At 45.2% G+C, this 16,461-nt stretch overlaps 1 protein-coding gene across 1 annotated transcript in view; it reads right to left on the reverse strand.

The window, feature by feature from the left end:
- Window positions 1-1,241: 1,241 nt before the first annotated feature.
- CHRDL1 (chordin like 1) overlaps window positions 1,242-16,461 on the reverse strand; it is a gene marked incomplete at its 5' end in the record, with an annotated part of 113,785 nt that continues 98,565 nt past the window's right edge. Inside the window, 4 exons of the mRNA XM_080795347.1 lie at window positions 1,242-3,664; window positions 6,751-6,840; window positions 8,941-9,077; window positions 14,151-14,360. Coding sequence (XP_080651473.1) covers window positions 6,766-6,840; window positions 8,941-9,077; window positions 14,151-14,360 — 422 coding nt within the window. The 3' untranslated portion in view covers window positions 1,242-3,664; window positions 6,751-6,765. The remainder of the gene's footprint in view (window positions 3,665-6,750; window positions 6,841-8,940; window positions 9,078-14,150; window positions 14,361-16,461) is intronic.

Genomic DNA, 16,461 nt, shown 5'->3' on the forward strand with positions numbered 1-16,461 from the left:
ACTAGGTACAGCTAATGCACACAGTACGGGTTGGGCAACTGGAGGCCAAAATTCAGACGAAGCAGTAGGTCAAGGATTTGGGTTTCCAGGCTCGGCATGGGGAAATGGTTTCCCAAGCACCTCCTACACCAGGATAACAACACTGCTTTCCCCATTACCTTCAGTGTTTTCTTTCTATAGGGTCTCTCCCTTCAGTACTCACACATGGCTACATATCTCCCATATTCAAAACAAAAACTTTCCAGGGTGCCTGGGTGGTTCAGTCAGATGAGCATTTACTCTTGGTTTCCACTCAGATCCTGATCTTAGGGTTGTGGGATTGTGCCCCCTCACTGGGCTCCATGCTCAGCGGGAAGTCTACTTACCCTCTCCCTCTGCCCCTCTTCCTGCCTGTGCACACACTTTCTCTCTCTCTTCCTGAAATACAGATATAAATCTTTAAAAATCAAAAACAAACAAAAAAAAAAACACCCCGAACTTTCCTTGACCCCGTATCTTCCTCCAGCTACTTCCTTCATGTAATCTCTCCACTGTCTACAATGAAGCTTCTCCAGAGTGACTCTAACTTTTGTCTCCAATTCCCCATCTCCCTATTCACTTCTGGCTTCTGCTCCTATCGTTCCTCCAGCACGTCACCACCAATGACTTCTGTGTTGCTCACCTCAGGGCACACTTAAGCGTCCCTATATTATCTGATACTTCAGCTTTCTTGGCTTCTGCTATAGCACACACCTAACTGCTTTAGGGGTTTGAGGCAACTTGGTTTGGATCAACATAGATGACAAAACTCTCACCTTGCCCCCTGTGTAGCAGACTGAAATTGAGGCCGTCCTGAAACCCAAGTCAGTGGCCTTCTGTCCCCCCTTCTGTCCCCAATCTCTTCAGTTGTCTGGGCCATGGCTTTCCTGAACATCCATGGTCATAAATGAATGTTCACTGATCCCTTGACGTGCACTGGCTAAATTAAGCCTCACTGCGGGATTGCAAGCAAAAGGCAATAGTATCATAATTATCCCTGTTTTATAGATGGGGAGACCAACACAGCTGGGAAGTACAGAGCTGGGATTAAAAGCATAGGCAGTTTGACTGCAAAGTTCCCACTCTTAGTGACGTTGCCACAGTGGGAGAGAGAGAGCATTGAGCTGAGTGTGAAACAACCCCCTGATCGCCTGCTACAGGGTCCAAGGTCAACACCGACCAGGGACTCAATTACTCACACAGCATTCCTGCAGATGGTTTTTCAAAATTAACTTTTTTATTAATTTAAAAATCAAAAAATATGCCAACTACATAAATAAGTACCCTATTTAGGTACATGTCTTGTGAGAAGAACAAAAGGCTAATACTGTTATGTTAAGTTTACTCTTACTTGTTTACATGAGTTAACTATAAAATGGCTACAACTGATAAATGGTGCTTATGGTCTTTGTTGTTCCAAGTGTTTATGATACAAATAAATACACAAGAAGAACCACATCCATTCCTCTCCTAACTACAGGTGACTTGGCCTCTTCTCCCTATGCCCTACTGCCTACACCACACCGAACACTGGAAGGTTTCTCTGTTGGCCTAGCCCAGTTCCCCGGCTCCTGCTTCACAAAGCACTTTGGAAAGGTGTGTCCCAGCCCCTGAGGGCAGAAGTCTATCTAGGGAAGCTCTCTGGGTGTTCCCTTATGGTTGAGCTTTCAGAGAACACCTGGGTGGGAAGGCTTTGGGGTGAGTCATCCCAAAGGGGAAATTACCACTTGGCCTGAGGATCCAGTTACTAGTTTCCACACTATGGAAATGCTGCCACCTCTGGGAGGGAGGCAGCAGCTACTCAGCAGCCTCCTCCCCGGTAATGCTCTCTGGCCTCTGAGCCCTGGATGTCCTCCCTCCCTTTCCTGTAGAGCATAGGTATGAAGCGTTGGTCCCATGAAGGCCTGGGCCACGAGGCACCCCTGTATCTCTTTGAGAACAGACTCCTTTATGCCAGGTTGCCATAAAGATTTTTACATTTTTCCCTATTGGTGTCATCGACTGTAAGGAAAACAATGCTCCTCTCTCTTATGGTCATGGAGTGGGAAATACATGATGTCTGCGTCCTTGATACTTCTGAGTACTCATTAGAGTTCATTCATGCCCAGCAGAAGGGATGAATCTAGAAGGCAGGCTTGAGATCCTTGTGGAGAATTTATAGTTTTGCCACAAAGATGATGTTTAAAGCTAGGCCTCTGAACAGAGAAGTTCTGCTCTGGTATCAAGCTGCAAATAGACATTTTCTGAGCAGCCTTCTCCAGGATTCATGACTCAGATCCCCGCTCGCTGGGTGAGATGAGAACGGCAGGAAGGTTTAAAACAAAGATCCTTGTCAGAATGTCCACTTCCCCAAATGAGCAATAATTCTCCTAACTGAACAGCCAACCTTCAGAAGCTTGTGGGGACTGAGCCCCTTTGCAAAGTCAAAATGAACTCCTGTAATTGGAGAAGAAGGAAAACTGCCCCTTTAAGGAGCTGCTAGAATGTAATCATTTAACCTAAATTTTGGACTATAGAACTCTGACCTCAAGAAAATTAGTGAATATTGAGCTATTCATCGGGGACTCCTATTGACTTGAAAACACAGAAGGTTGCCTTGTTGACTTTCAGTCACCATTTTTTTCAACAATTATTTTTCTTCTGCGGAGTCAGTTTCAGAAGATTTTACCCAGTTCTAACTTCTTTACGGGGGCCCCGAGGGCTCAGGGAGAAAAGAGAAGTGGTATCACTAGGGAAAAGTTATTTACAGCTTCAAAGTCAATGTGGTCATGAAATGGTGTTCTTATTCTTCACCCTGCCACCATAGTTGGTGACTTCAGCAAACACACTGCTGACCCAAGGGCAGAACTTTCTGCTTGCAATTCCTTCTTTATCCTCCTGGGTACCCACAACTTCAAAGCTACTTGGGAGCCAGGTGAGGGAAAGGAGGGGAGAGACTATGCTGGCTTTGCCTCAGAAGAAAGGCAGCAATTTAGTCTCTGTGTGTGTGTGTGTGCGCGCGCGCGCGCGCGCGCGCGCGCAACCTTCCGTGTATGCATGCGTCTGTGTCAATGAGGATGGGGAGTTAATTTTTTCTTAAAAACACAAGACATCCTAAAATTCAAAGAGTATAATTTCATACACATATTTTCTCTGTACTTCACAACTTCTACTAAGCAAATTCTCGTCTCTTCTCTTTCATTGGAGTAACTTCCTAGATAGAAACCCTAGGGTTTTGTTTACTCTTTAACCTGTAAAGAAATGTGATTCTCCCAGAAACTAGAGCAGTGCTGTGGTGTTCTATTCCTCTTCCTTTCACAAATAATTCAAGACTCTTCTAGTCTCCTGGCAGGAGGTGTCTGAGGACTGACACACCACTCCACACAGAGGAGCGAGTTATGCTGTGCATGGCGTGAATAATGAACTGCATTTGAGTTTGGGGTTTTAGGACACTGTTGACTTAAGCAAAATCAGCCTGCAGTCCAGCTGCAGCTTGAGTTTTCTTGCTTTACCCTCTGCAATACCGTCTGTCTCATCTAACAGTGGCCCTTTTCAGACCTCTCCAGGTATAAAACCTTGACCAAATCTTCAAGCTCTGTTCTGCAAACACGACTTGAACACATCTGGCTGATCTGAGCTTCTCCTTCGGTGAAGATCTTCCACTGGCCTACAAAGCAAACACAGAATGGCCCAGACATATAAGAGGAGGACAGAGCCAATGAGGAGTGTAACCAATCTAGCTGATCCTTACCCACTTGGTCCCTGGGGGGTGGGGGGATCAGAATACAAACGTCAGGTGGTTTCAACAGTACAACCCCCCAAAACATGTTTCTGGGACAAATACAAAAAAGGGCCATAGAGCATTCATTTCAACACGCAGGATTTGTAAGAATCCCAAGAATAATACCTAACAGCCTCAAGAGTCAAACCCAAGTATTATTCTTGGAGTTTTTGCAGTGTATGTAGCATTTGAGAAATGCCCCACTATCAGGTTGTGAGCTAATTAGGTGGCCCACTTGGCACCAGGTCAAATAAAGCAGTACCTGTATGTTACAGAGGTTTTGCTTTTCGGAGGGCAGATACTGGTTTAGGGAACTTGATTATTTACTGCTCTTTTCTCTATTCACGCTACCTTTTGCTAACAACTGCCCACCTCTGTTTTATTCTATGCTCACATGCTGTCCTTACACCCCCTTTAGCACCCCTCAGTCCCCTCCTGTGGCTATCCCTCCCATTCCCTGTTTTCTCCTCTCCCTCCACAGATGTGCCCATACTTCCAGCCTGTTCTTACCAGTTTGCCCCTTCCCCATTCCATCATGCTAGTTGAGCATATATTTTTGAGTTCACACCCTGTGCTGACCACTGGTAATCACTCTAGATCATCCCTCTTCTGGACCAGTCCTTCTCTGACTTTCCTGATCCTCGAGTGTCAAGATTGTCCTTCTTTCGCTGTCACCTTGCCATGGCAATAATCTTCGTAACAAACTGCCCACACTGGATATCCTGCTCTGTCTTTCGATTCCTGTTCTTGTGGTGTTACAACCTAGGGAACTCCTGGTCCAAGGTCAGTAAGCTTCTCTTCATCCAGAATCTATTTTCAACCTCTTTTCTTTCCCTGGCCACAGGAGATCATGTCCCTCTTTGCTTACAGACTCAATGCCTCTGTTCCCTTTCTCCCCTGGATCCTTCACTTTTCTCTGTTCTCTCCAACTCAGTGGGAAAGGAAAGAAGGGTCGGGCAAGGAACCTGCTTCCCCCAAAGTCCTGCTGTGTGCCAGGATCTGATGGTCACATGACAGAAAGGGTCGGGCCTCTTTTTCTTTGTCCCCAGGTACCCCTGCTGGATCATCTCAGTGCCCACTTCCTTCAGTTGCACACAGCTGGAGGCACACACTGTCTACTTCCACTATACACCCCAAATCCTGTTGTGGACAGAGAGTTCATTTCAATCATCTTTCAAGCCCCACCCTCCACCCCAGTGCCCAGCACAGTGTTTGCTCACGGTAAAACAAAAATGTGTTCTTTGAAATTAATTGGTAATTTCAAAAGTCACATCACTGGTACCAGATCCTAGTCTCTGCCCCTTTTATTCCTAACTCACATGTAAGGACTCCCAACCCTCAGTCTGAATTCTCCTCCCTCCTGTTCAGTTTATCGTCTGTAAGTCTCCTACGTAATAAACAAGTGACCTCATCAACCCTATTTCCAGCTGCCCATAGGATAAACTCTGCTCAAATGGCCTTTAAGCATCTTCAGCTAAACATGTTCCAAGTGAAATGCATTTTCCCCCAACTACCTGCTTATTCTCCATTGTTTCCCATTACCGAATTAACACTATTCACCCTGTCTATAAAGTTGTTATTGTTGGGAGTCATTCCAAACTCACTTCTCTCTTTGTAGTGATGCTCATGATTTAACCTCAGAGGTGTCCCTCACAGTGACCTCTCCTTCCCTGCTGACCAACCTAATATAATGTAAGAGTTGTTTGTTTGTTTGTTGTTGTTGTTGTTGTTGTTTTATGGTATAAGGGCTTCCTAATTCAGAGTACCACCAACTACTTAATCACTGAGAGTTCACTTTTCACTCCATACAGTGGGCACTCCATTCTGAAAAACAGACCTGCATGCATTGCTCACTTGCTTAAAACCCTCCCCTGGGGTTCTCACGTCTGGAAAGCAAGTCCAACTTCTCAACATGGCATATTGGGCTCTTCGGAACACGGCTTCATCAAAGTATAAGTATCAGACAGATAAATCTGTCTGATAGCCAAGAGACATCTTCCTGAAGCACCATTTTCATCTCGCTAGGCCATTTGTGAGTCTACAGCAACTACCCATGCCACTTGCCTTCTCCGTGAACTTCTCCCTGGTTTCTTCCAGGGCCGCCCACCCCCACGTTTCTTGTTCACTCCTGTCTGAGTCTTCTCTTAGGCTGCACCCTCTCCCTGAATGGATTTCCTGACCTGTCGCCCCATCACACCTTTCTCTTTCAAAACACACCTCCTCCCTGAAGCCTTCCTTGACTAAGCCCCCTGGCTTCCTCGCAGATTTCCCTGAGTACTTAAGTATTTAACTCTTCAGAACTAGACTGATTCATAGAGAAGGCATTTTCATGTTCTGTTTTGCCCACTGGCATTCCCTTTGGATAAGAATTCTGGGTCTTTTATTCCTTCAGAAGTACTCCCCCCTTCCCCAGTGCCTAGCAATATCTAGTCCTCAGGCTCCATCCTGCATAGAAAGAGGGAGAGCTGCAGGTATTCCCCAGTGAGTGCCTGGATGCTTTTAAAGAAACAGGACAACTCAGGGGCAGTTCTAAAGAGCTGAACAGAGCTTTGTTGCACTGGGATGTGTTCTCTTTCTCTCTGTCTCTCATCCCCACCACCAGAGGATTCATCCTTCCAGATGGGACGTCTCCACAAATGAACCAACCAACTCCGGAATCTTGTGAGCTTTCTCTGATGCTTTGGAGACTCCAGGGTTAGCAGTGTTCATTAAAGAGAGTCAGGAAACCTAAACTCAAGGAAGCTTATGCTCAGACCACATCTGGATTTGTCTTCACCAGGTCCAAGCTCACATTCAGAGACCCCCTCTGCTGCTAAGTCCCCCAGAGAAAGAGACAGAACATCTTCTGACATTGACCCTGAGCCTGTTGATATTCACTGAGAATGAAAAGAGACTTTACTGGGGGCTCTGCTCCATGGAAGTCTGGAGGCATTTTCCAGGGGGGAGTCAAGAAACACAGGGTTACCACTTACTCAGGGTCGTCCTGGTCACCAGCTTGAAGTGATGGAGTTCCTCAAACATCCTTTTGGAGATCTTTTCAATATGGAAGTGCTGGAGGATGCCTGGGGCCAAGTGAAAAAGTGGGGCAGGTGGTCAGGCCCTCTCTATCTGGAATTACCACCCCCTTTTTCTGCTTGGGTTGAGCATATCATCTCATTACAGGGGCTTAGGAGTATCGAGCTGGGCTGTGTAATGTGCTTAACCAGGAACTTGGATGGCTCAAGGGTTATAATTGACTCCATCTGTTTCCTTGGCTCACTGGCCTCTCCTAGGTTCTCCAGAGAATAGAGATATTGAAGATAGTATTGCTGACCATGGGACCCCCTCCTAGGGAAAGCCACATGAATTGAGCATGGGTGCTGGTGGTAGCCTCTACCACCAAAGGTGGAATTAGAAATTCTGCCCTTGCTCCCATGTCCAGGTAGATTATGTCCCTGCCAAACCACTGGACTGCCCTTCTGGCCAAGCAGCAAGAGCCAGCAGTGGGACTGTAGACAGGTTGTTTGTGTAAACGGAGAAGCCATCCCTGTTCCCAAACTCACTGAAAAGCATATTTTCCTTTGGGAAATATTCAGAGCTCCTTTAGGTTTCCCTTGCAGAAAATGGGCAAAGTCAAAATAAGGGGCGGGGGTAGCAGGTACCCACAGTTTCAACTTTGCCTGAAAAACGTTTATTGGAATAACACCCAAATGGAAAATGGCCTCGCAATGAAGGAGCAACAAGTTACCAGCCTACTTAATCCTCAAGAGGTCTAGAGAGGCCACGTAATTGTAGCCTGGGTGTTTCTCTGCTCACTAAGCACAGCCTTTGGCTGCCCAGCACTGAACAAGAGGTCACTGAGACACTACACCAGCATGCTGAAAAACATCCACATGCCTCCAGGGAGTGAGAGGTGTGGAGAAAAAATAGTGGGTCCACTACAAGGAAAGCCAACAGAACAGGGTTTTAGACCTAGGTGACCAATTCTAGAGGAGTTAGGGAGTTAGAGCTGGAAAACCAACATTCCTTGGTATAGTCCAAAAATAAACACGGATGAGAAACACGTGTGTTCAGCATTTTTTCAGGGGTGGGGAGGAACTCACTCTTTCAGGCAAGAAAGGTTGGGAAAAGGAAGAGGAAGAAGCCCCACTAACACTCGGGCAGTTGTTTTTCAAAGAATGGTCCAAGTGCTTAATTAGAATCACTGGCTGTTTGGGACACACTGAGGTGCTACCTAAGGCCTACTGAAGTCACATCTCTTGGATGGGGCCGGGTAGCTATATTGTAGACCAGCTACTTGTATGATGCGAAAGCAGAATACAGTTTGAGTGCTCTCGAGCCTTAGGCAGGAGAGAGGAGAAAAAGGATGTGCATTATTTCCCAACTGAAATCTTACCTCTTCACTTGGATTCCTAGAAAAGCTGACCAGACTAGATCAACACTAGCCTTATATCTGCGGGATGGCCTGAAGAGCTATACCATCACAAGGAACACAACACAGCCCGCTATGGCAGTCAGTGTGAGTAATCAGGAAAGGAACTGGATGAACATAATGACTGGGATTGTCCCTTCAATGAGACTCTAAATCTTCTTGAGAGTGGGGGCAATGTTTTCAATGTATCTTACCCCAGACTACAGAGCATGATTTCAGAGATGTAGCTTCACACAACATGAATGGATTTTCATGTTGGTTGAGCTTCATGTTGGAAAGAATGGTAGGCTATAGTCTGGTTGGTGGTGACCTTAACTGCACATTAGAATCACCTGTGGAGCTTCAAAACACTTACACCAAGGCCCCATTCCTGGCCGATCCATCAACGTCTTTGAGGGTAGGGGCCAGGCTTTTGGTATTTATAGAAACCTCTCCCAAAAGATTCTGATGTGCAGCTGGGGTGGAGAAGCACTCCTCCAGCCTTTGTTGGTGTGAGAAAGACAACAAACCCTAAGGGTCAATGCTTAGCTTTTTGGACAGTTCATGACAAAAGTTAAAGGCCATAATCACAGATGTGTTAGTCATGTTTCTGAGCAATCAGGAGAACTGAGCCAAACAGAGGAAAAAGTTGAAGCAAAATTAAGGTGAGTCTTCCCCTCCTTCCCTATTCCCCCACCCCTTACAAAAAAATTAACAAAGAATCAATATTGTCTTGCTCACCCTTTCGAATGGTCCAAACGTGGACCTCTACCTGAGATGGTCTCTCTGTCTCCAGGGCTATTTTTCTGGTGGTCTCCCCATCCTCCATGAACACAGACTCATACACGGGCATTGTTTCTTCTCCACAAAAGTAGCCCTTGCTGTCAAAGTTCTGGCCTGGAAGTTCTTCTGGAATCAGGAAGCAAGCAGAGGTTTTCCATGGCTTTCCAAAACCAGAAGTGAACTTCTAGGCATTCAGATATCTCGTTATTCATAACACCTCACACTCATCAAATGTGGACAGTCAACAAGAACATTCTCACAGAGATAAAAATCCCACCCATATCTCCTCGGCTCAGTTTAGGCTGCCCTGTAACAGCCACAATGTCACAAAAGGACACATGACCTTTTAGGTAAGTCCACATGGTGACAGAATGCATAGCTTCACAGAACACTGACCCACCAAGCAAACAAGATCCCCCCACTGCCACAGAGGAGCAGACCTCATGAGGAGGAAGAATGTCGCCAGGTACAAATCTCTGAGGCACTTCAGGGTATATAGGATTTTCCAGGTTGGGTCCAGATCATGGTCTGTTTAGCTCATGTTACCAACAGAGACCCAGGAGATAGGCTGACAGAGCACCTTGGTTAACTTCCCTGACATCACTTAGGTATACTTAGAAAACATACATGACACTTATGTGCATATACTTGCCCAAAGGATCTATCCGAATTGGCTTGACATTTCTAAATGCTCTTTGATTTGTTTGTAAGGGGAACGATAATACCGGATCAACACCAGCGCCAAAACCTAGATGTCAGATTAGTCATATGTACACTATGCCAAATGAACGGTTGGGAGACATACTCACAAAAAAACTGGTCAAATCCCTCAACTATGGATCATTTACTGTATAAACTAAACTGTTGGATTTCGGCTTCCAGGCATAAAGATACCAGCCCCCTCATACTTCCTATTCTGCTCTGTCCTCCTCTTTCCTCAACTCCCAATAAACAAACAAACAAACAAAAAACACACAAAAAGACACAAAAAAATCCCAAAACAAAATAAAACAACAACAAAAAAAGTTTCTCTCCTGGTTGGTTATCCTTGAGTTAAGTTTCCTTGCTGGCTTCGTGATCAGCACCCTCCTCAGCTGGGTCTTTAAAGTGTACATTCAAATCAGGAACAACAAAGAGAAGCCAGGACAGTCCCAAAACTCAGGAGTATGTGCAGAGGTTCATCTGTAAGATTCTCTGATGAAAGCACTGAGTGCCAGGTGCTTTGGATCTGTGACTCCAATTAGGGAGACTCGTTGTTAGCCAAACGTATGCATGTGAACCAGAGGTTGGAATCAAATTGCTATTGTGTGTCCCTTGCTGACCTGATTAGCTTTCCCACCCCCACCATCACTTTGGCAGTGTAAGGACAAAACCAATCTTCTCTTGATGATTCCAGGTTGGACTTCTCAGTTTGCAGGTCCTCCTAGAATCAAGCTTCCTTTCTCCTTTTTTCCCTTTGTCATTATTTAATTCTCAGTGGGGCCAGTCTTTTTTGGGGGATATGTTAGTAATTAAGGGATGGGTGCTAGCATTTTTCAAGTGGGAGAAGTGAGTCTCTGGGTGTACAGAGACCTCTATGTTTTTTTTCACCTTTAAAATGAGAGCTGAGTTCATTTGTTACATTTCTTGCACCAGGGGCACCTGAATGGCTGAGTCTGCTAAGCACCCGACTCTTGATTTTGACTCACGTCATGATCTTAGGGTCATGGGATGGAGTCCAAGCACAGAGTCTGCTTGTCCCTCTCCCTCTGCTGCTCCCCATGCTCATGCTCTCTCTTTCTCTCTCTCTCTCAAATAAATAAATAAAACCGTAAAAAATTTTTTTTGCATCAACTTAATACTGACTACAGCTCTAACAGCCATGTGATCTCCATGATGGCACTGTAAATACCTGTGATGTGCTAAAAGTTCTCCCAGTGTCCCGAAGAGTCGTCTTGCACCACTCCCCTCCCCAAGAGTTTAATTTACTCAGCAGAAGGGCTCTATAAACAACAAAATCCATCAGTGACTCAACCCTGGTTGGCATTTGAAAATATTAAGAGTAAACAAAGTATGACTTTCAAGCTACCCAGTGGACAGCATCCTCCTCATTCCACACCGTCCACTTCAAGGTGCTTTCTGATCTTCCATTCGCTCCAGGTTCCCCTCGTTTCATTTCCTTCCAAGGAAGGCTTCTATGCTTCAAGTCATTTCTGTCCATTTCCGCTTCCTTTGAGAATGCTCATATACCAAGATCTCCAGAACCAAGAAATTGAAAAAGCATTTCTCTATGGAGGTGGAGATGACTGGTGACATATTATTCCTAACCAGATAACTTTTAAGTCTCAACAGGGGCGTTTTCTGCTGTAAACCAAAAGGAGCGTGTAATTATGGGAATTCCAGATGTTGGGGAGGTGCGAGGGTGGAGAGGAGTTGGGGAGCCTTCAGGAAGTGGAAGTTCTCCACAATCCTGTAGGTGGCCGCTGGTGCACAAAGCTAGGCCAGTCTCTACCAGAACAAGGGCAAGTGAGAGAAAGAAAACTCTCATCCTTTATTTTGGCCCTCAAGTATGACTGGAGGAGCCTGCAATCATTTGTCAGAATGAAACTTTTGGCCGGATCATCAGTGAATTCTACTTATCTCTCTTCCCTTCTCAACACAAATAACTGAAGTTCCTGTCTGCGGGTGTCGTGATCTTCCCCTTTCTCATTCCTTCAGGGCTTTACTCAAATATCACTTCTTCAGGGGCACCTGGGTGGCTCAGTGGGTTAAGCCTCTGCCTTTGGCCCAGGTCATGATCCCAGGGTCCTGGGATCGAGCCCCGCATCAGGCTCTCTGCTCGGCGGGAAGCCTGCTCCCCCCCCGACCCCGCCCTGCCTGCCTCTCTACCTACTTGTGATCTCTGTCTGTCAAATAAATAAATAAAATCTAAAAAAAAATATCACTTCTTCAGAGAAGCCTCCCCTGGCCACTCTTTTGAAAGTCCCCACCCTTCCCCTTCACTGGCCCTTGATCCTGTTTGGTCTTTCTTCACAATACCATCCCAACCTAAAATCACCTCATTGCTTCTGTTCATTGTCTTTCCTCTTCCACTAAGTTGTAAGGATGATGCTGGCAAGTGGCCTTAGTCTAGCTTGTTCACCTCTCGGAGTGCCTATAACTGTGTCTTGCAGACAATAGGCATGTAATACATATTTCCAGATCAAATGCCTGAGTGAGTACATGTTTCCTGATGTACTGAGGTTTCTGAGGAGCTGGAGCAGGTGCCCTGGCATCTGTGGCTAGTGATTCTCAGTAGGCAAAGTGACTATCAGGCATCACTCAATTTGCAGACACCCCTGTTTGCCTCACTGAGAGACTGGTACACAGAATGGGACAGACACTGTCTCCTGCCATGCTGCTCTGCAAGTTGCTCCACATCCCCAAGTGGAGTGGCAAAGCAGCTCTTCTAGAGAGACTAGTTTGGTCAATCAGATTCTTCAACGTATTGTCTGTTGGCATTCTGGAGGGCAGTTCTTTAAATAATAACTTCTTCTTCTAATTACTAAAGTAATACATGTTGTCAAAAATTTGAAAAATGCAGATAAACCAAAAGAAGAAAATGAGAACCACCTATGGTTCAATCATCCAAAGACTGTCATCATTAATAGTCTGCCATATGCCCTTCCAGCCTTTTATCTTGGCCTAAGTGTATTATAAACACTTTCTAAAACACAAGTGAAATCATAATGTTGTTTTTTTAGCGTGCTCTTTGTACTTAACCAATCTGTCACAAACATCTTTCCATGCCATTAAATCTTGGTCTACGATGATTTTTGCTGGCTGTATAATATGGCACGGTATGGCTAGACCATCATTTATTTAATCATTCTTGTTCTGTGTTCAGTTGAACTGTTCACTTCTTATTTGAATTACCTGTATCACTAAAGGCCTAAGCATAGAATGAAATGGGATTTGGTCTGAAGGGCCAAGATCAAAATTGGAATGTTATATAGTGGGGATGCTCAAAAAAATATATGTTGGCTAAGTTCATGGTTGCCTACTGATCATGAGGAATTGTGTCAGCTCAAGGAATTTAGCCATCTGCCTACTTTGAAAAAGTTTTGGCTTTTCATCTGTGTTTACAAAACCGCATATAGGTGTAAGAAATGATAGATAAATTCATGTGCAAGGAACAGACTCACTCATTCACACCTAGAATATTGGAGCTGGAAAGGCCCTAAGAAATCATCCGCTCTAACCCTCTTGTTTTGCAAAGGAGGAAACTGAAGCTCAGAAAGGTGTAGGGACTTTTTCTAGGTTACATAGGGAACCAGTGGCAGAGCCGAGATTAGACTGCTTGATTACCAATCCCCAATATTGTCAATCGCAACACTACAGACTATATTTTTACTCTACGTCATAGGCATTAAAGCCACTATTTAATTTGCTTTTTTTCTTATCAGTTCAATATTTTATACTGGCCTGGAAAAGACAATGGGCTGTAAGTGACCTGAATTCGAAACCTTGGTTTTATTATCAATTTGTGTGACTCAGGGCTGGTCACTCAATATGCTTCAGTTTTATCTTTAATAGAGCAATAATATCATTATAAAGTTGTAGTGTTGGGATGGGAGCTTTGAGATTAATTGTTCCAAGCTTTCCATTGTACAGATGAGGCTGATGAAGGCCAGGGAAGATTTGTCACATTTCCAAGGTCACACAGCAACTTCGCTCAGGCCCAGAACCCACGCTCCTTCCACTCTACCTCACCTGTCTCCAACCCTGTCTCAAAAGGCTCATGGATGCAATTGTGTTTGATGAGTTAAACAGTGACATCAGTGACAGGTTCTACTATTCTTCTGTACAATCCTCATAAACTACTATTATGAGTAGTAGTAGTACTACTACTACTACAGTTCTACTGTTCTTCTGTATAATCCTCATAATCCAATTTCTCTGCAATTTAGAAAAGCCAGGCTGAAGTCTGGCACTTAGGGCTACGTGGGCCCAAAGGTGTGGTAGACACAGGCACACCCCCAGTCTATTTCTGAGTAGTAAGTTTCTTCCAAGGAACCATCTTATCAGCCCTTCAAGAGAGGGGAGGTTGAGGTTCATTGTTAGAGCTGGTATCATTACAATGTTGTGGCAGATTGATTAGGTTTCTCGTGGTCAAAGAACACCGAGAAGGACTATATGGGGATCTCAGTCAAGCAAAGGCAGGGCTTCCAACCAACGCACCTTTTGCCTTTTTACCTGGACACACCTTGCAGCACTTCCCATCTATTTTTTGAGGATACTTGCAGGGGTATCGATTGGGGCAGTGGATTTTCTTACACTCTTGCTTGGTGACATTACAAGTACACAGCACACACTCCACAATGCCAAATGCTCGGAGGTTTGGGTGCCAGGACTCGCCATGGGAGTAGGTCTTTCCATTGGAAACACACACTGGAAGAGAACACAGGACTGGAAATTAAAGGCTAGGGAGCCAAAACAGGTCCCTGTGCTCAGAACCCAAGATCTGAACCCCTTAAAACATCAGGCATCCTTTGTCCTTTTCATGGCTCAAAGATGTATGTTGACAGAGCAGCTTCTGTAACCAAACACAAAAACCAAAGAAAACCCTCCAAAACAAAAAAAAAAAACAAAAAACAAAACAAACAAACAAACAAACAAAAACAACCAGCTCAGTTCCTGTTCTCCTGTTAGTGACTGTTCAGGTCCTTTAGCCTTCTGCCCTGGGTACCTGATGAAGAAACTCTAGTAGAATTTAGCCTTAATACCAGCAGTTTTACAAAAGATCTCTATGGCCCAAGTAGATAGGCTTCCTGGCATGAAAATTTCCCAGAGACGTTGGCTGCCCAGGGAGCCTAGCTGCAGAAACTATTGCTCTTCTCAAAGGGCCAGTATTTCCAGATCCTGAAGCAAATCCTTCCAAAATATCCCAGGCTATGAGAGTCTGATCCACCAACATAGATGGGTATGGAGCTAATGGCACTGGCCTCCCATCTGGCATGAGAAGGAAGGCGCTAATATAAGATCTAGAGGGAAAGGATCATGAAAGAAAGAGCCTTCCATGCCTCTAATCTTCAGCAATATCCTCTGGTCCCCACTTCACAGTGGCTGTAGAGATTCCATGGCAGTGAATCACTGCCTAGCCTAGAGATAGCCTTTGGTGGTCTTACATCTGTTGAGCAGGAAGTGAAGTCACAGGATCCATGTTTTCTAAGGTGCCTTGGGAGAGCTGTAGGCTGAGGGGCTGATGAAGGGAAGGGGCCACAGGAACATCCTCCCATGCAAACCAACAAAAACTTGTCCGGCTCCCACTGTAAGGCATGGAGCTAGGCTCCAGTATAAGAACTCTACTGGGCTTAAACGGGGAGGGCTGAGAATAAGTTCTCTCCCTTTTTGAAAGTGCCGAGACATTCTGGAGATTTTAAGCCATGACTGGGACTGGGTGTGTTTCTCATTATTCCCATCACCTCATTATACCCAGCGAGACCTGTCGGCATCCCGATCAACAACATCTCTAGTGTGGGTTGTATCACTTGAGGCTGGGCTAGGCTGGGAGAAAGAGCCCCACTTGGGGCGTTTCTAGGAACTGACTGATTTGGCCACAAGACAATGGCCTCAGAAGGATGAATCATTGGGCTATTTCTTTCTCATCAAGTCCACTGGGTCACATTTGGAAATATGGATGATGTTGGCTGCCTTTTCCTGTCCTTTGCAAGTACTGCTAGAGTCCTAGGCACTCTAGCAGGTCAATCCATGCAAAGATTTCCGAGAACCTGAGAACCTAAACAAGAGAAGCTCCCAAACTTACAAGGAGATAGGACAGGGAGTTGACACATGAACTGTGAGGCTCAGGGGTAGGGATGGAATCACGTGACAGCAGGCCAGATGTGTTTTCTTTCTCCTGTCCCCAACCCTCCTCTCTCCACGGAAGACAGTGACCCTCCCTTCTAGAAAATGTGATCAAGGTGGGCACATAGTCTGCTTCAAGCAAATTTAGGCTGGAGTCAAGTTCAAAATAGCTGAGTCCTATCACTTCTCCTCTTTGACTTAAGCAGGGGACCAAGCAGATGCATCCCAGAGGAGCACATCTGTTAGCAGGAAAGCTAAGAAGGACAAGCAGGACCCCCAATGTTATATAACCAGCTTTCCTCTCCCCTAAACATTTCGACTAAGGAAACAATCTAGACAAAGTGAGAGCCTACACTCTAAGATGCAGGAGTGGGAGGTCAGTGCTTTAGAGGGAAACACAGCCTTCTCCCCACCAATGAACTCTTGATATGATTTTGAATCATGCAGCTGGGGCATGAGAGTGGGGGGTGGGCACAAGTGATTCTCCAGTGAACTATAATAGAAAGGTCAGGAAAGAACCACTGCATCCAAATCAATGGGAGCAATGAAAAAATGTAAACCAGCTGGGCCTTTTGTAGGACAGAAAAAATCAAGGGATGAGCCTCTGCCCTAAAATGAAGAGGCTTGTGGAAATTATGGGATTTAGGATTTTCAAAGTCCATTACCCCACAGGTTTTTTTCTTTT

This window comes from Martes martes (assembly GCF_963455335.1).
Source record: "Martes martes genome assembly, chromosome: X".
NCBI classification, from domain to species: domain Eukaryota; kingdom Metazoa; phylum Chordata; class Mammalia; order Carnivora; family Mustelidae; genus Martes; species Martes martes.